This window comes from Frieseomelitta varia, unplaced genomic scaffold, assembly GCF_011392965.1.
Source record: "Frieseomelitta varia isolate USP_RPSP 00005682 unplaced genomic scaffold, Fvar_1.2 scaffold_562, whole genome shotgun sequence".
NCBI lineage: Eukaryota > Metazoa > Arthropoda > Insecta > Hymenoptera > Apidae > Frieseomelitta > Frieseomelitta varia.
The window spans coordinates 112,209-133,023 of NW_025110326.1; the positions used below are offsets into that span (position 1 = coordinate 112,209).

General features: G+C 36.5%; 1 protein-coding gene across 2 annotated transcripts; it reads left to right on the plus strand.

Moving 5' to 3' along the window:
• Window positions 1-995: 995 nt before the first annotated feature.
• Window positions 996-19,060, plus strand: LOC122533933 (glutathione S-transferase-like). 2 transcript variants are annotated; one of them, XM_043664112.1, is made up of 5 exons: window positions 996-1,204; window positions 15,053-15,207; window positions 15,846-16,013; window positions 17,890-18,032; window positions 18,861-19,060. In XM_043664112.1, exons 2-5 carry the CDS (start codon window positions 15,063-15,065, stop codon window positions 19,026-19,028), a joined length of 624 nt encoding a protein of 207 aa, XP_043520047.1. In that variant the 5' UTR covers window positions 996-1,204; window positions 15,053-15,062; the 3' UTR covers window positions 19,029-19,060. The 2 variants fall into 2 exon arrangements, with proteins under 2 accessions (XP_043520047.1, XP_043520046.1); XM_043664111.1 differs by lacking the exon at window positions 996-1,204 and adding an exon at window positions 12,199-12,301.
• Window positions 19,061-20,815: the final 1,755 nt, after the last annotated feature.

Consider the following 20,815-nt stretch of genomic DNA (forward strand, 5'->3'; position numbering starts at 1 on the left):
GCACTCGCATTTGAATACATTTGTTTGGCTCGCTTTTATCGACTTTGTATACTACCCGTGAAACAATTCAGGAATCCAGTGGTTAAACTCCAATCCAATGCATACAATGACGAACAAAAGAAAATTTAAGTGACTTAAAAAAAAAAAAAAGAACGTACGATATTTTTGAGAAAATTTTATAAAATCAATGAACGAAGGTTAAACTTTGGTACAGTATTGGCACTCGTACTGTCTCTATCGCAAAATTTTCTTTTGTCCAACACTGCCTGAATGTCTAACCAACTTCTTCTTTTACAAAAATTCATTTATGGCACAAGATTTAATGTACTTACAATTAATGCAATTTAAAATAATAAAGTTCGTTATAATTCTGTTTTTCCCTTCGTGATAGAAAGAAAAAAAGAAAGAAAAACAAAATAATAATTGGGAGATTTAATAATAATACTTGCACCCCTCACGAAGATATCCAACGTCAGATATTCCAAAAATAAAAATATCGAAAAATAACGAACGACGTTCTAAATTCTACTGTTGAAGACACGTGACTGCTTCGATCTCCACGAAATCCCGAAAAAAAATATCAACAACAACGACGCGTCTCAAATTCCACCCCCTCGTTCCATTCGCCACCAGTCAAGCGCGCCCACAAACAATTCACGTCAGTTTTAAAATTAAATATCTCTTCGCGCCCCGAGGAACGTAATACCCGGACCTTCAGGTTCCCTCGCGCGTTTAACACGCGGCTGATCCAGCGTTCTCGCGATCGTTCGTTTATTTGCATAAGAGAAGAAGATTTTGTCAGGTGCATTTGGCGGGTGCAGGAAGCTGAGGCCGAGGCGTGGAGGACACGTAGGTCGATGGGGGTGAAGAGGAGGGGGTGGGTGGGTGGGCGAGAAAGGGGGAGGGGAGAGGGTGGAGGACACGTTGCCGAGTCGTGAAACAATTTTCGTTTCGAACGGCTCGTTCGGTCGGCGGGGAGGGTTGGAACGGAAGCGGGATGGTGGCATAAATATTCCGAGGTTGCGCATCGTGCCCGACGTAGCTGGAAAGCCGAGGGAGGCGAGCAAGTGGCGGCGAAGGAACACGAGGACCCCGGATTCGTTTGGCGTGCGAGCTCAGTGCGAGCCGCGCTCCGCACGAGTGTTCGTCCAACCTGCTCGAAAAAAGGGTGCTGGAGATTTTTTCCGCGCGAGGACACGGGGCGGTGAGTTTGAACCCGACCATCCTCTCTGCTTAAGGAGTTAATCGTACGTGACGATCGCGATCGTGTATGTATGTATGTATGTATGTATGTATGTACGTAACGGCATGAATAAAATTTTATCGCAGCGTCCGCGCCTTTTTTTCTTTTCTCTTAATTCGTTTCTCTCAGAGGGCGGAGAAGTTTCTACGCGAGCCTCGGTTAATTCCTTAACTCGATTTCGTTTCTCTTCTCCGATGGACGAAGGGATTTTTGTTCGAGGTGTTCGGACGTTCAATTTGTTTGGTTTCTCGTTCGACCATTGGCTGAAGGAATTTTTGTTCCGAGTTTCGAATCGACTGACGGTCAATTCGTTTGGTTTCTCGCGCGACTGGCAGGGTGAATTTTTACCTGAGTTTGAATTGATGTTTAACTTGTTTGGTCCCTCATTGGAATCTTTACGCGATCTTGAATCGATTATGAATTATTGAAACGCTGATCGTACAATGGCAAACGAACTTTATCGGATGTGTTCGTTCTTTTTTTTATTGAATTTGTTTTCTTGTTTTGATCAAGAGGTGGAGCAGTCACTGATAATGAGCTTGAATCGTTATTTGCGAAATTATTGTGATATTAAGTGTATAGTGGCGAACGAACATCCGTACCTTTCGTTTTATTGTTTAATTTGTCTGATTCGAGGAATGGAGGAATTCTGATGCGAAGACATCGATGATAAGTTTGAACTGTTTATGAAACCTCTGTAACATTCGTCTCTTTCTTTCATTCGTTTGTTTCTTCGTTCGATTAAAAAGGTGGAGGAATTTTTCTGCAAAGATTTTTACACTATCCGTGTGAATCGAAAATAGCTTCTTGAGATCCGTCATCGACGATTAGACGATTTTGTTACAAGTTTACAATTCAATTGTACAACACAATGTGACGTATTCTAACTTTCATGTAATCGTTCTTCTTCTTTTACTATCTTTATTTGCATTCTGTTGTCTTCGAGGCAACAGAATGTAACGTTTGGACTTGTTGCTCTAGCAGTGAGTGTTGAGTGAAAGTTTCAAATTGGAAAGTGAAATGAACATTTAAGTTTCTTACTTGTGTTTAAGGCTAGGGAAAAATTCATGTGCGTTCATGTTCAAAGTTTCCTTCAGAGATATCTGTATTTTTTAAATACACAACTAGAAGAAACAATGCTTGCCACTTTTCATAAATCATCGTATCATCATTTCTCTCTATCAAAGTTGGGAGTCACTTCTCATCTTTTGTCTTATTAAAAATCCTCGAGGACATAATTTCATTCATCCCCTGTTCATTCCACCCGTCATTAGCATTTTCATAACAAAGTAATAAGACAGTGCTTGTTATGAATAATAATACAAAATCAACATCTTATCAACACTTAGAAAATAACTCGCTTTACAAGAAAATCCCTTATAACCTTTTCGCAGCCTCGTAGCTTGAAGCATCTCACGAAATAGAAAATAATCAGTCGCGACGAGCATACGCAAATTTACACATTCACGAGTGTAATTTAAGAAAAACACATTCAACTCAAACGGAGAAATTAATTCACCAACTGTTATTCTTTAAACGTTCGACATGTTTTTTCGTTTCCCTCAAAATCCGTAGCCTGGGGAAATAAAATCTCTTTCTAAGTTAGAACGTTTCTAATTGAACCTAAGCACGAACGAGAGAAAGATTCCTCGTCGCTTGAAATCAATCGGGAAAGAAAAGAAACAGAGTGAAAGATGGATCGATGTATCGATTAATTCCCTAAAAATTTTCCACTCGATAACTAGCGACGTAACATTTCACGAACTATACGCGTTTAATATTCATGGCTACGAGAAAGCGAGAAGAAAGAGAGCCGAAATAGGTCGGCGCGTGTTAGCGGTATATTTTTTATTCATGTATCCACTTCAAAATCGTCTATACGTACCTCACCGACCTGATACTAGCAGCTCTCTCTTCGGTCTCCTCTCTTTTATTTCTCTCGCATTTTTCTTCCTCCATTTTTTCCCTCTCTCTCTCTCTCTCTCTCTCTCTCAGCTGTTCCTTTCCTTTGGCCTGGATATTTTTCACGCAGCCCTGGCAACGATGAATTTCCGCGCCGCGAAATTGATGACACGAGGGATAATGAGAATTTATCGCTTATAATAGCTGGCGTCCTCGTCAAAGACCCGACGTCCGTCCAATCTCTGCCTAAAAAAAACAGAAAAGGAATTTGGGGAAATCGTTAATGAAACTGTATTTACATAGTAAGGTATTTATACAGGGTATGTTTAACATCAGCGGGACATCGTTAAGCCGTAGTGAACTTCGGCCAAACACGGCTAAACGTAACTAAATGTAGTAAAATGAATTACGTTAGAATCCAATTTCTTTGTAATTTGAGTCGCGTGATTCAGAATAATTTATGTGTGAAAACGTGGCGTGGCAGATCCAGAGATATTTCAATATTTCTCGTTCATCTTTCTTTTTTCGAATTTACATTCTCTATTATTTCTGATCTTTATGACTACACGTTTACATTCCCTTAACGTAATAAAAAGAACTAGTCCTGTCGAATATATTATTTTCAGTGAAACTTCAATTATACTTGTAGGTGATTGCAATCGCGATCGTATCGAGTAATTCACTCGATCGGTATTTTTAACGCGAGAAGAGAGAAAACGAACTTTCCTCGAAGCAGATTCCTCGGACAGAGGAGGTGATTCTCAAAAGATTTACGACTTGTCCATGGAGGACGAGGGATTAAAAGAACGTCGAAGAATGAGATTCAATGGATGAACCAGCGGGAAGTTCTCCAAGTAGTCGCGAATCACGAGTGCCCTCTCGAAAAGAGATGAGAACGAACTGAAACTGGAAGATTGCTACGTTCTTTTTCCACCTCTAATATTCGCCAACCGAATCGGCGATCGACTCAGCCTCAATTTGAAATCTCCTATTGTTGAAATTCTGCAATCAATCTGGAAAAAATTAAGCTACTAGCTAACGCTTGACCGATATCCTTGATTTTAATGGCAATTTTATAGAATAAAATGACGATCAGTTTGAACATTTGCTCTTGGAATTTGTGATTCTTTTACACTTCCTTTTAACGAACAACGTAAATTTAGAAAAGCGTGGAGATACTTGCTTCTTGAAAAATACTGAAAATTAATTACAACTCTCAGAAAATGCATCAGTTTTATAATCTGTAATATATAATATTGTAACATAATGTGTAATGCATGATAAATTTCATGATAAATTTAATCGACCGTAGAACATTTTGAAGCATTAGTAGAGCATTTTAAAATGCTCGATTCGAAAAGTCTTTAAAATTAATCTTTCGCAATTTAATTTGTCCTACGTTGATAAAGCTCTTTAAAATTTATAAACCATAAAAAAAAAAATGTCTTAGAAAGAGAAAGAAAAAGAGCCAATAACTATATATCGCGTGCTCAAATCTGCAGCAAAATCGTCGTGGATTAATTTTATTTACAATCCGGATTATCCGCGGATCGGTCACCGAGCTCTAGCAAAAATGTTCTATTTTCATTTCGATATCGGACGTGCTGTTACGAAACGCAAAAGCGTTACAATATAATGCCGAGATTGTGGCACAATCCAATTTCGTGGGCGGTACGTGTTCGTGATCAACCGACGCGTCAGATAATTTATTATTGAATAAACTGGCCGGCGCGCGTTTCCATGATTGGCAAGTCGATAACGATACGCCGACGGATGATCGAAATGAATGTTTCCACGTTTCGCGAAACATTCGTTCAACGAGGTGAAAAAAACCATTGATAAATCCTTAATATTCGTAAATGAAGTTTTTCGAGTTTCGTCGTGCACTGTACTGGAAAGATAAAAAAAAAAAAAAAGAAAAAAGAGAAAGAAGAAGAAGAAGGAAAGAGTCAAAGCAATTTCCCCACGTTCATTCACTTTCAAAGTGAAAAATACACGTGTGATCCTTCTACGCTTCAATCTACGATCAAAGGGTGTACAGAGCCGCGAATTTTTATTGAATCGAGATTCTCAAGTTGCTGAGAAGAAATGGCGAAAAGAAGACCACACCGCTGGTCGTAACCGAGCCAGTTGAATTGATTTTATTTTTCGAAAAAATTTCCTCGTCTCGGTATCGGGTCGAGTGTATTATTGGTTAAATCCGTGGAAATCCAAACGATGAACCTCGATGTAGACTTCAATGTAGCACGAGTATCTAGATGTTTCAGCGAATTCCTGGTGATTTAATCAATTTGTGAATTTTCATCAAAAAGTAGCACAAATTAGTAACTAGAATCGATGGTTTGCTTCTGATATAATCATAAGTAATTTTAAAACAGCCAATAATTAAAGACTTAACAAGCCGACAGTTGTGAAATGCATACTAACTTCTCAAACGTAATTTCATTGTTTATTTACTATTTTATTGTTACTTGATTTGATCAAGAGATACTGCTGCAAATTAATAACTAAAATTGATGGTTTGCAGCTAATGTAATCATAAGATTCTAAATTTGTATTGCAACTCGTGAAGTTTTACGACAGTTTACATGTTTTCTGATTAATTCGTAATTTTAAAGCAAAACCAAAGAGGAATTTTTAGCAAGCTTCGAAACAAGTTTCTTAACAAGCTTTACATATTAACTTATAGAACTTAATTATATTATTTACGAATTATTTTCACATTTTTACTGCATATTACCTCTTAAAGACCAATTTTACAACATTCTATTATCCAGGAATAATATAACGATCGTAATTATCTTTTTTTTTTTTTGTAATTACTCGTAATTTCCCGATTAAATTACATCCTGCCAAATACAATCAAGTACCTGAGTACTTTCCAGCTCCGAGGATATTATATCCTTAAATTCCCAGCTTTTCCTATCAGACAGCTCTCGAGATACTTTAACAAAATAAAATGCACGCTTCACCCAAATTCGGCGAGTTTGTTTCCCCCAACGCCTTGACGTAAACGAAGGAAAATAACGCATGAGAAACTCTCTCTAACAACAATAACTTTTTTTTTTCGAACTTCTCGACTTCGTTTCCGAGACACTTCACAGACAAAATTACATCTCCATCCAGATCAAAGTCACGCCGCCCTCGCGAACAGAAATGAGAGACCGACCGCTGCTACTTTTTCTCAAAATCTCGCGATCTCGAAAAAAAACTCCCAATTGGGAGATATTGACAAAGAGGCAAAACAATATTCCGTCATACTCGGCCGATCGAATTGCTCGGAAAGAGAGACAGCCTGAGAAATGAGATTTTCTCGAGGGGGTGGGGGAGAACGGAAACACTTTGAGCCCTCGTGCCTCGACCTGCCTGGCCGCCAACTGAATTAACGTCGGCGTCCAGCATTGATTTTGCGTGTCTGTAGAGCGAAATCGCGTCGCGTTGTTCATTGTTTACCAGATTCACCTCCAGATTGCTCTATGAATTTCGGCCACGTTTTCTGCAAACGATGGCCGCGAGATCTCGCTCGAGGATTAAACAATCGTTGATTAATCGAGATTGATTCACGTGCAGCTCGAGTCGTTGTCTCAATTATCGAATTGGCTCGTTTGCCAAGGTATCGTAGAGGAACCACGGAAACTGAATTAACGACATAACGCTTGACGACTGGCCGCTGGATCTGTTTGTAACGGCCTGTAAATGTTTTACTCATAATTTCTAACTCGAAAGCTGAACAATACCGAGCGAGTTGCTCCCTTGATGAGCTTGAATTCGAACGTTCTCAATAATGAATTCTACTTGTTTTTAATTAACACTAGAATTAGGCTACGAGTGGTCAAAATGACCAATTCATAATTCTTTTTAAATATATTACAGATGCAAAATAGTGTATTTTTGGAGGTTTAAAACACACGAATAAAAGTTTGTGTATTCTATTGTATTTCTATTTCTTTCACTTTAATATCTCATGATCAAAATTCTATGCTTCGGTCATTGGTAGTTCTAGTGTTAATAACGAAATACGTCTTGGGAAAATAATTTAATCTAATTTTTCAATCTTTAATTCTGACTTTTAATTTCGTTGCAATCAGTTTCACAGAACATTTTAATAGCTCAACTTTTTAATAGCTGTACAATAAAATGATTTTGCCGTCTATCTAATATTTGTATTATAATAATATATTGTTGCTGCTCGAGAGTAATGTCCGATGTTATTTTATTTTCTGACGATATACTCGATGTACTTACTTTCTATATTTGAAAAAATATTGTCCATGAGACTTAACTGAAATTTATGTAAAACCATTCAGAGACACTTCGTTCGTCGTGCGGCAGGGATCGAATGAAATTTCGCGCGAATCAGCGCGTGAAACTTGGAAAAATAAAGTTCGTAATCAGCGCTATTCGCGACGGAAACTTATTTACCACCGGGATGTAGGTCACAAATATTTCCGCTACTGTATGAATTACATCCGCCGAAATTTCATCAAAATCCTTGCAGCATCCATTTCGAAATCCATCCTGAAATCAATCTCGCCGGCAACTTTATATAATTCCGCCAAACTTTCCGATGCATTTTAAACAGATGCATGTTATTTTTCTCCCGTCTCGGTCCGGTCTCGGACGAAATCGTCTTGAAGAAAAATTGCCCTCCGACTTCTTCGTTCGTACGTATTTTTGCAAAAGCCTTCGGCGATTGGTATCGCGCTCGCGTGAAATTATAGGCGGGGAAAAAGAAAATTCTTAAGCTCCTTATAGTTGTGCAGCTTCCATCATCGCCTAGGCAACAGGTCCCGCTATAACCTTTGAGGCGACAATCTCGTTACCGAGACTTCGATTTTCAGTTGCTTAATGCGATATCGACATCGGCGCGGTGCCGCCTCGATGAGCAATTCATCAAGCCACGGCTTCTTTTCAGATTTCATTCGGCCGTTCTCGACATTGATCGAGAAGAATACGACTTTTTATTTGCTCGTTAGAATTTGAATGAAAAATCGATTGGCGAGCGAATCGGGTATTTTAAAGTGAGATTGTTCCCGCGCGATACAAAAATTGATTTCAATATGGTGGTTATTGAAAATTATTAAAATTTTAGAAGCAACTTAAATAATGTACTATTAATATATATATATATATATATATATATATATATATATATATATATATTTATATTATAATATAATATATATATATATATTAATATTCTAGATATTCTAGCATAGTATATATTAATATACATATATATACTATGTACATTTGTATAGTACTATTAATATATATATATATATTAATATATAGTATGTATATATATATTAATAGTACTATATATATATATTAATATTCTAGATATTGTGGCATAGTATATATTAGTATTCTAATTAATCGAAATATAGTATCATAAAATAGTCCATTATGTTGATTGTATAAATGGGATAATTAGAATTTCCAGTTTGGTGATTCCAGTGTTAACCAATGAAACCGAATTAACGTCAATCATGCACGAACTAATAACCGTGCTCCCTAATATTCCCAACTTGAAATATAACTAAGCAATGCGAATACCCTCTTGTTGCTTTATCATTTCGCAATGAGATTGAAAGCTGATACCAAAAATTAATAAACACCAAATATTAACCTTCTTATCGTTAGTATCCTGCACCTTTTTTTTTTTTTTATATCATTCACAACTACAAAGTGGAGACAGAAAAACGTAAAAATCTTAGTAAAATGTGTGTGTGCTACTTTTCAGTAGAAATTCTTTTGCAAAAAGCCGAAATGTGTTCGAACGTCCAACAAATTATTAAAATAAGACATAAAATCAAATTGCTCTATATTTCCAATTTCTACAATATTATAGTTCTTTAACTTTCGTCGTAATCCAACAAATGAAAATAATATTTAGAACCAACTGATAAACTGATAAACTAAACGTGACCATAAACTCGAAGAGCAAATAGGGCCATCCAGCTTGAAAACTTGACATTAATGAAATGAACGTTCCCTTCCTGGGCTACGTTGAAGTAGCATTAAAGGATGAGCGCAGAATACTCATGGTCGAAGCGCTTCGAGTTGTAGTTCCTATTCATCTCTCTATATGAATCCATCGGACAATCGATACTGACCGCTCGTTACGGTAATTCCTTGCTTACTAATTGGAGAACCACCCCCATAGGTCCCTGCTAATCGGCCAGACTCGCGCGGAGACGCGTTTCATCTGCTATAATCCGATCTCCGGGCGGTATTGTCGCGTTTCGACGCTGCGTTTGTTTTCCAGCAGCTTAATCTCCCTAGTTAAGTAAACAGTAGCAGGACTCGGTTGCCTCGTAATATAATGTAAATTATTAAATAATTATTAAGTAAAATATAAATTATTATACGTAATAAAGTTATTTATCGGGTGGTGTGACAAATTTGTTCGCCTCTTGGTGTTTCGTTTTTGAGGACATTAAGAGATTAAAGAAAATGCGACGGAAAGAAAATATGACCACTAATAAATATTTGAAATATAATACGAAATGGTAAATATAACAATATAACACAATATTTAGAAATTTATATTTATGAAAGGAACTGTTTATTATTCTAGAAAATAATGGTCTTACGATTGATGAACAATTCGAGTTTATGTTTATTGAATTACGGTGCTACTCACATTGGAATGTTAATCATTTCAGCAACGAGAAAAACTGTTTTTCCTTACAGATAATAATTATATGATTTACAGAACGCGTGTAATTTTTGAGAGTTTTAAAGTTGTAAAGAATAATCAGCCATATAACGTTGATTTCATTACTGATTTCATTCTTGTGACCATCTGGTCACTCTAATAAAATACGAGAGTCATTCTCCGAATGAGAAAGCGAAGGTGCAAAAATTGAAAACTATTTTCAACTATTTGGTTGAAAATGTTCATCGCCGGTCGATCCAAGGCCGACGCGAAATTTCGCGTGCTCGTTACAAACTTTCGGGATCCCGAAACTCGACTCGACCCGGCTCGGCTCGGGTACAAGCTAGAGATAAGCTATAAGGCCGACTTATCATGAAAAATTCAATATTTTCCTCGACGTCGTAGTAATAATTATATAAATCATTCGTTGAATTACAATGAAATTAATTCACAATTGAAATTATTTCTCTGTTTTACTGGATTTCTCTAATTAACAGCGTTCCCTCGTTAATAATAATAATAAAATCTAAATAATAAAACAATAAAATAGGTATCAATCTAGAAAGTTGATATCTTTAACACAAGAAGATTAATAACTTTTCTCAATCCGACTGACATCCTCTCTCTACACAGAAAATGTATTGCTCCACTCTCCCGAACAATGTATAGTTTTCACACGTAATAAATCACCGCTCTCTTTACCATGAACCACGGAATATACGTCGTCAGCGATTCTCGAACGCGTCGATATCTCTTTCACGACGTCTTCCATAGTTCGCCTTTCGTTCTATTTCAACCTCCCCCGACAATCACCTTTGCCCGCAATGCAACGTGTGTTACGCGCGCACGTCCAAATATCGGCGAACCATCACGCGGGAAAATTCGCGAAGAAGCCCGAGCAAACGTGAAAGCAGCGAGAAGGGAACAGGGAAAATCGAGACGAGGCGAGGTCTAATTTCGACTATCAGCCAGCAACGGGCAATGAATCTCGACGATTCCCGCGAACGTATACGACTTATCTGCTCGTGCACGCCTCGCCGTCTCGATAACACCCTCGCTGGCACGCACGTGTGAACACGCAACAGCCTCGTTACCCTCGAAAACGGGCGGTCAGAGATTCGTGGACGAGATTGATATCCGTTACGGTTACACGGTGCCTGCTTACGAGCCTGTGAATTACGAGGATGCAATCTAGAGGATCTTATGGAATTCTTCGAACACACGTACATACGTACGTACCACGCGTGCTTTCAGACCATTTTCAGACTATTTTCTTAGCCTCTTGCCTTGGAACGCACGTCGAAAATTTTTTTATTCCGAAATTGCAACATTTCTTCTTTAGCTTTAAGTACATTCAAGTATAACCCAGGCACAGGAATTTCTTTTCAATAGTCATATAGTTATAAATAATAGTTTCTATCCAGTGACATCATACCGACGAGTACAAAAGAGAAAGAAATCGACGAATTATTGTATATACGGGTTTGGTCACTCGTTACGGTCCGCAATCAGTTGCCAAGCGCAAGTGGTTAAACTGCGGCCGGTGCTTAAGTGAGGGAATTTTCAATATTTCGTGAGTTTGCAGAAAGAGGAAGTTACGACTTTCGCATTTACCAACGTTTCTTTACGAAATTTTGTACGATTATTGTTCACAGTCGCTGATTGAAGATATTTTATTTAATTCGAATATTTATGTGTATTCGCTTGATTGGATATTAATTGCATCTTCATCGCCACTCTCTGGCTCTTCTAAAATTTGAATTGTCTTTGACTTTCAATATCACTCGCTGATAAGTCCGACAAATTTTCTTCGATATCTTCTTCATCTGGGTTTGACATTTTTTTTAGAATAAACGTTACTTATTTCAAACTTTTTATGTAAAACTTGCACAATAGAATGATTTCCAGAATGGTTAGTATTCTTTCAAGAAACGAGAAACGACTTTCTACTGTTTTATTTGTGGCAGTTGGAAGTCAGAATTCTTTCCTTTTCTCTTTTTTTTTCCATTACCATTTCTCTGTATTTTTTTTTTTTGGTTCTCCATGACTTTTTTTCTTCTTCGTAAATTCAGAACAAATGTCGATATTTTAATATTCGAACGTAATTCCCCAACCAAATAAAATAATTAATATTGGAGTATTTTTTAAAAGTACATTGCCGATTAATAAAGATAATTACTAGCATACAACGCGATAACACCATAATGGTTTAACATTACATCATCAAAAATAGTCATCATCATAGAGTTGCTGTGTTAAAGCAATGAAAATAAACCGCAATTCATTCATGACGATAAATCATTTCAATTGCAGAAATCATCAAACTTGCAAATCATTTAGATAATACATAAAAGAGGTTAAGATTAGATTAAACTGAGGACGGCGAAGTGTCAATATCGTTCAGTATCTCGCAGAACTTCGAGAGAGAGAGACAGAGGGACACGAATTTGCAAGAATTCGATATCACGTTACGCTACAGAATACTCGAGCAGGTACAACTAATTTTCCAATATTTCGATATTCCATACATCGATACATCGGACGGCATCGTCGTTAATGCGAGACACAGATACGAGAACTCAATCAATCGATACCTTCGATGGCAGATAATCTCGATAAAAGCCGTATCAACTACTTGCATTTCTATTTTCCTTGTATTTTCCTCGGGAAATCGAGTACTTTTCAGCTGAGTCGCAGCAACAGAGGCAATGATAGGTTACATGGCTTATCGATTGTCAGGAAATGAATTAACATTTTGCTGACTGTTCTCATTTTTCCCCGCGAATCTTGTATTTCGGAATCTGGTAAAGATTCGTAAAAATTAACTCTCAGCTGGCGAAACTGATGTTTGGTTCGGCACGCGTGCCAGGAATAGTTAATCTAACTTCGAAGCTCTTAGCAATTCATTCGAATTTATTTATTTTGTAGTTCGGTAGGACGCGGCAAATTTAAAAGCAAATTGTATTTGGAACGTTAGTATCGCCATTATCAGCTCGTCTTTATGTTCACTGCAGTGTCTATCTCAGTTATCTTTACTTTATAGTTGTCCAACTATCTCAGACTATCTCTTTGCCAGGTTAACGAAACGGATCTCGACGAGATGGAATTAATTTATATTTTTGAAGTTTGCTTGCATAGTCGCAGAGAAACACACAACCCGACAACGATAACTTTAATCAATCTTAGAGAGTTAAATCTTCGCGTCGTGTAAATTGTGGAATCTACAAGATATGGAAAAATGTCGAAAGAAAAGAATGAAAGCAATAACGCGTCTATACTGAATTTGTTTGAGCCAATTTACACCGAGATATAAATCGAAAGATGTTATCGTCATCGTGTCGAGTTGGAAAAATTCGAAAATTTGAACAAGTGTTCGGTCGTGTTCCGCGCTACTGAAAGGGAAGTCAGAGGACCAAGTGTGTACGAAGCAACAAATGGCGATACCAGGATGACGAGGGTGGAAAAAGGGTGACACAGGTGGGATGAAAAATCTTTTGGGGTTTCACTGGCCATGATGCTTTTAACGCCTGGCTCTTCCGCTACGAGGATATAGAAGCTGCCATTGTCCAACGATTCGAAGAATATCCAGTTCAAAAAATATTTGGAAAGTGGAAATTGACGAGACGAACCTCTAACAGATTTTCTTTCGTGAATTCGTGCCAGTTTTTTTTTTAATACGTAAATTTGTAAATTTAGAGTGTTGAAAGTGTGAGAGTTTGTGAAAAAATATGATATGATATCGTTTGCGAGAGCTTCGTTTCGTTTTACAGAGTATTGCCCAGTTTTCAGTTTTCAAAATTTACGCATATCGCGAATATTAATATTTTTCACTTGACACTGGTGATATTTTTGATGACTAATTTAATGTGAAAAATTGTTAAATAGCGAGAGTATTTAGGTTTTCAACACGTTTTTTATTTTGAATAAATGTTATCGATGAACTGCAGATCATCAAAATAATTTTAAAAGTAGAAGCTCTTCCATTTGTAAATATTTTAACGAAAACTGTGGATTTTGAATATTTCACATATTTTTTTCTTTATCATATGAATTTTATTAATATATGATTCTTCGTACTTTTAAATTTCTTCCAAATGTGCGTGCGCATGTGGTTGAAATCTCACGTTTCACTAAGAACAATTTATACGTATTTATTTTTCACTTTGTATTATTTATCTTTACCGCACATTATGTTCATCAACAATGAATTACGAAGCTGCAAACATATTTCATGTTATCTATTTCCACAATGATTAAATTATATTTATTCTAGATGATTAAATTGTTGTAACAACACAATTCTCAATATTAATATCTTTACTGTTACTGTAGAATTAATTATTTTTCAGATCTATATACCGCGAGATAAATAACATTCAGATTAATAAACATTTGAATTGATCGTTTCTATGTATGATTTTCACAGTTGTGCCTCTCTCTTTCTCTCTCCTACAGTTTTAAACAGTTTGAAAGGTCCATTTATAAATGTCCGAATAAAAAGCAATTTTTAAAATATCCCTTTAGTTATCTCGTTTTATTGTTCCGTCATCCCAACAGATTGCGGATCCGTTAAAAAAAAAAAGCTTTGACAAAAAGTAGAATATTTCGTTTACAACCTTCACAGATATCACTTTTCCGTTGTGTCATTTCAGACAGAAATTTCGTTTGTGTCCGCTCGTATTGAATAAAATATCGCTTGTATTAAAGTACAAATATTTGCATTAAATTAACGATTCTTCGATATCAATTACCTTAACTTTTCTTTTTTATTGAGAATGATGCATTAAGAGATACACGACTCCATTTTATAAATTAACATTTATTTTCATAGGTCCACTAATAAGAAAGATTGAATTAAAGAAGAAAAAGAATAAATACCAAGAAAAAAAAATATACTAATTTACTAACAATACAAAAAAAAATATATATACAGTTTACTAACAATACAATAGAATAAATACCAAAAAATATATATATATATATATACTAGTTTACTAACACTAAGAAAAAATTAAAATTAATTCAGAACAATTTAAAAAGTTATGCTTTCAATAAAAAAAAATATATACATAAAGATTTACTTGTAAAAGAAGAAAGATGATATGCACATCATTTTTCGATATGATTAATAGTTTCAGGAATTCTGTACACTAGTTTCTAAATTTTTCCACGAGCACAAGTGAACACTGACTGTCTGTTGATTATGCACGACAATCGCATTATTATTCTCGGTAAATTTCCAGGTAAGGAAAAATGAGCGAGGGACAGCCAACTTACAAATTGATCTACTTTAACGCCCGCGGTCGTGCCGAGCATATTCGCTACATATTTGCATACGCCGGCATCGACTACGTCGACGAGAGGATCCCCAAAGAACGCTGGCCTGAATTGAAGAAATGTAAGTGCGCGAAATCGATTTTTCGTTTGTCGTTCAATTCGCAGATATTGCTGCCACTTGCGCCAACTTTCTCTCGCGTACAAGACTTTTCTCTCACGCGACTCGGCCCAACTGTGGAATAAATTCTCTACTTTCGTATTAAATCGTCGAATTTCCGCCATTTTATGCATTTTTTCATATCGCAATCTTGCTGCCAATAAATGGAAAAACTTTTATCACTTCGAGGGTAGGTCTGAAAAGTATTTGGAGGGAATTGGAAATTCTAAATTTCTAATATCACTGAAATGACCATTCTGAAATCTTATTCATTTCAATAACTTTCTTTTTTTTATCATAAATCAAAATAAAATATTCGACACGAGTGTCTTTCTTGTACGAGTGTAAAAGCTTGCAGCTGTCGTTAAGGTTCCATTACTCGTGATCGCAAGGGAAAAAAAAAGAAGGAAAAAAAAGAAAAAGAGAGATAAGAGAGATATTTCTGTATTTCGTTACTAGGCCATGTTGATTAAAATCCAAACGATTTTCACTCGCCCATTCACAGGAATACGTAGAACGCGCCCTCGAAAAAGCTGCGCAGCGATTTCTTATTGATCGTTGCTCTAACACACAATGTTCATGCGAGGCGTGTTTGTTCTTAGCAATGCCTTATGGAATGCTGCCTGTGCTGGAGATAGACGGGAAACCGATAGCGCAGAGCAACGCTGTGGCGAGATATTTGGCGAGGAAGCACAATCTAACTGGAAGGGACGAGTGGGAGGCGATGATGTGTGACGTGCTCGTCGATACGCTCGGAGATCTGAAGCAATGTGAGTGAATGACTGACAAATAGTGAATTCACGAAAGTTCGAGAAATTCATTGTGAGAATTTCTGACGTGCACAGATAAGATGTATCTTCTCCTTAACGCCATATTCTACTGAGAAACGAGACGCGCCTCTTATCTATGGAATATTTTTACTTTTGAAATTTAAGAAATTTATCTACACCTTGGTAACAGCCAAACGTTTTTTTTTCTTCTTCTTCTTCTCGAGGAGAAATAATCTGTCTGTTCGTTAAGGGGGTATTCTACTGAGAAACATGCGACTCTCTTTGAGGTTCTCTTACAAACCATATAACATTAGTTCTCTAACGAAACTATGTAACATTTTCTGTTGTCATTCTGCACGTACATTTATTCATACTTCAGCGAGATTTGGAATTTTTCTTTTCAAAGAAGCAATCGAAATTATTACGAGAATAATATGGGGTTTCAAAGAGACGCGTAATTGTGACACTTCTCGCTTTCCAAACGAATCTTTACAGGTTATTCTCCCAATCAATCATTTTCATAATTGATACATTTGCTGGTAAACACCCGATTGATTTAATTGGTGATTCGTTATCTTCAATCTTCATTTAATTCGCGACGGAATCACGTTTTTTCCTTTGGCTGTTGATTCTTTGCAAAGCGGTCCCTGACGTATGATAAACTCGCTGGTTATCCGCGGAAGGAGCGAGGACAAGTGTTACTCAGTTATCGAACACACAGGAAGATCTTGCCACGTGATAACGTTGCAAATTTCCAATTACGATATGCTTGATTGCGTAACATCGGCCGTTTGCATAACGATCCGCACGTAGATCGCATAAAACTGCAAAGGAATGGAATCGCTCGAAAACTTGTGCAATTGTTCGCACGTACATATCTCATCTCGCGGTTTTTTTTTTTACGCCGTCGACGTAACATCGCGTTAATCGAATCGAGAAATTATTACCGAACGAAAAAAAAAAGAAGAAAAATTTTTACAGAAAAAGAACAAAGTAAATAGGTTACCGATTAAACCGTGCGATTGCACGATCGTATATCTCTTCTTTTTAAATCATCGCATCGATATCGATTTCGTTCGGGATTAAAAATCATAGATTCGTTCATTATATCCGTCTACAACAAGCCATTGTATTATTTCGTTCTCGTATCCGTTTTTCTCTTCCACCGCCACTTTACGCTGCTTGCTTCAATTCCGTCGATAATTCACGATTCGATGCGCTTGAGCAGCTGGAACATCGCAGATTTTTCCGCGCGATAATGAACGTGTTTTCGATGGCCAGACGTAAACCGCGTCGATTACCATAACGATCATCAACTAATGAACGGCGACGATACGCCTCCATGATTTCTTCTCCTTCAATTCTTTTTTTATCCTTGTATATTTTTTTCAAGCGACCGCGTGGAAAATGTAGGAGGTTTGGCGAGAAACTTGCAGACAAAAGTCACAATTATCAAGAGAAAAAGAAAAATTATATTGAAAATATTAACGTTCGCTTCTTCGAGTCTCTTTGGAATTGGTTTTCCACATCCTGGATATTTTTGATAACTCTTAACTTCAATAAGTATATTCCGCGAGGATTTTTACTTCATTTTCCTTCCGCGAATCACAAATAGACGTAACGTCGTTCATCCTGAAGAGACTTTTCCAAGTTTCGAAGGAAATTCTCATTGCAAACGAAACCCCTGTGTTTCGAGTATCGTTGGACCATCAGAGAAACTTGCAGACGTAACCGTTGTAGTTGAAGATTGAGGGAATAAAGGAGTTGCAGTAACTGCGGGAGGTTACGCTTCTTCTTCCCGTGACTTATTTCCGCTTTGTTCCGAGGAAGTAAAGGACAAATGAAAATGTAAGAATCGGCTTCATATGCGTTCCAGTTATATCCCAATATCGTACGGAGGAGGATCTTTTCAAGAAGGAAGAGAAGAAGGCGAAACTTCTGAAGGAAACAATACCGTTCTACTTGAACAAGTTCGAGCAGACGGTTGGCGAAAATGGAGGCTACACCGTTGGCTCCACCGTAAGTCCTTTTTCCGCTGAATTTAATATTAAAATCTTCACGCCTACGCGCGAAAATTTTGCACGTAGAAACGCAGCTGATGCGAATCTGTGTCAAGTTGTTGATATAAAATTCTCTTGGAGAACCTCGAGCCGTGTACTTTTAGAGTTAATTGACATCTTACTATTAAATATAAAGAGATTAATATCGCGAGCTCTTTCATAGTCCCACATTTTCCCTCGTTACGAAACTTTGATAAAGATTGCTGATAAAAAGAAATGAAAGCGAATTTTGTGATTTACGATCTCTTGTTTCTTGGCTGATAAATATTATTCAACAAGTACAAGTGCAACAAGTACAAGTATGATAGTACTTCATTACAAACATCAGAGTCTCTTACTTGGCCAATTTATTTCTTAAATCACTGTTGTACAAATTAATTCAATGTGATTGTCACGTTTGGTTGTCAAATGTCTTGCAATCGAAGAGATAATAACGAAAACAGGAACGAAATAATATTCTTGAGTTAAATATACTGGTGTTGCAAAATCACAGGAAAAGTTATTTTCATGGAGCCACTTAATTTTCTATTCCAATACCGATTTCTATCGAAAAATTTAACTTTGTAAGGACAGTTTTCGTTATGAACCTCTCTCGATTGTTGATTGAAAACTCTGGCGCTAAACTGTGGCAATAGGATGAAATTAAGAAATGTCTGATATATCAAATTTCAAGGGAATTTCGTTGAAATAAAATTCTGAGTAATTTTTGAGCATAAAGTAAAAAAAGGAAGGAAACTTCAAACGAAGAAAGTAAAAAAAAAGTAACGTTCACAAACCGTTTTTTCAGACGACGTGGGCGGACTTCGTGTTCGCGGTGGCCCTTGAAAATTTCGAGAACATTTTCGGAGCGACGGCTTTAGAGAATTATCCGGGTCTTCGGGCGTTGAAGAAGAGGGTTCACGAGATACCTGCTATCGTCGGCTGGCTGGCTAAACGGCCTCACACGGAATTCTAAAAAAAAAATGTTGAAGATACGTACGCGTGAAAGAAAAATAAAGGCAAACGAGTACATATCCTACGCAATGTGCGTACGCCTCGTCAGGTATCGTTATGCGTTGACGTTAAATGTACGTCGTGAAATGTAACAGTTCAACAAAATTGTCCGTACGTTCGAAAATTTTAACCGTAGAACGTCTAACCTAAGTTTCACGCTTTTGTAAAGCGCAAGTGTTTACAGAGAACGAAGTTAGACAACGTTCTATCTACGTACGCACGTAGAACCGTAGAGTGTTTGAATTTTAGTTTCTCTGTGAAAAATAATGTCTCCTCAGAGAACACAATGTGCAGCGAATGTTTAAAACACAGAGTGTCCCGACATAAAACGTACACTATTTCTCTGATTTGCTTGCAATTTCGAAGCACCAAGCTAGAGAGAGAAATTTAACAAATTTTATTTATTTCCAATGAAACGTGCGAACTGAATTTTGTAGTTTATTTATGTCAAGAAACTCTCGATGTATCGAATTATTTGAATTTTCTTTCGATTTTACAGTGTCACGGTGAAATACGATATCTTATCGTAAGAAAAGTGTGAAATAACGTTATGAAATTGCCAAGGAAGATAAAAGCTTCATATCTTTGCTCGTATCAAAATTATAACGGAAAACAGATCTCGAATCTGCCCTACTATTCTTAGGTATTGATTCACTACTTATCTCGAGACCACTCTTTCTAATACGCAAACACTTTTACTTACTCAAGAACTAAACTGATGTTACGATAACTGATGTTACCCAACGATAACAACGGATTTCAGAATACCAATGCATGTAAATTAAATTTCGTTACACCCGCGCGCGACAATTTCTGTGGACACTGAAGTGAACTGCAGAGTGAGAGAATTGATTGATATATCGATATATCTGATCGTTGCGATATCACTAGTCAATACAAAGTTTTAACTGAATGTTACTGTTTAAACGTTAAAAGACAATGAAATATGTATCGAATCGTTGTAATTGCAGAGCCATCGACTGATGCAATGTAATAATAATCTCGTATAAAAAAACGAGTCGTTTTACGTTATTCTTTTTTTTCACCAATAGCCTATAACATTGTACTGACTATAGTTTCAGTATTATTTTCCTTAGCGAATAATTTTTAATGTTTTTCTATTATATACATATATACATAGAGAAAATAATTATATACACATAGAAAAACAAGTGTGATACTACAATTGCAAAATATTTGCTCATTTGGACGTGGAAAATTTATGCCTGCGCTGTTATCTTTTGATTTTATTTATCGACAGAGGTACTTAACTACTGCCGATAATAAAGCAAACGCGATAAGAAACATTTTTACCATTTATGATTACGATAGATAAAAATAGTGAATTTCACGCGACGTTATTATTAATTTAATCATCTGAATCAACAATTAGAAATCGAATTTTGTTTTATATAAATCAATAAAAATAATCTAATAACACGAACCTATGTATTTCTTGCTTCATAATCTTCGCACACTTTCGTACATTTTTCTATCTTCTGTTAGTCTGTCTTTATGTATATTATTACATTGTTTTGAATTTAATATTATTTATTCGTAATATTTATTGTTCATCTTTTCATGTTATTCAAATTTCGCGCTTCCCTTTCGTCCTATGGTTCATTGCTTCGTTTGAAGGCGCTGTACTGGTTTATAAATGTATGTTAATCGTCAAAACTTTAAAAATCTTTTTACTTTGACACATCTTATTTCTGTTATGTTAAATTTCAACTTTCATTTGAAAATTAA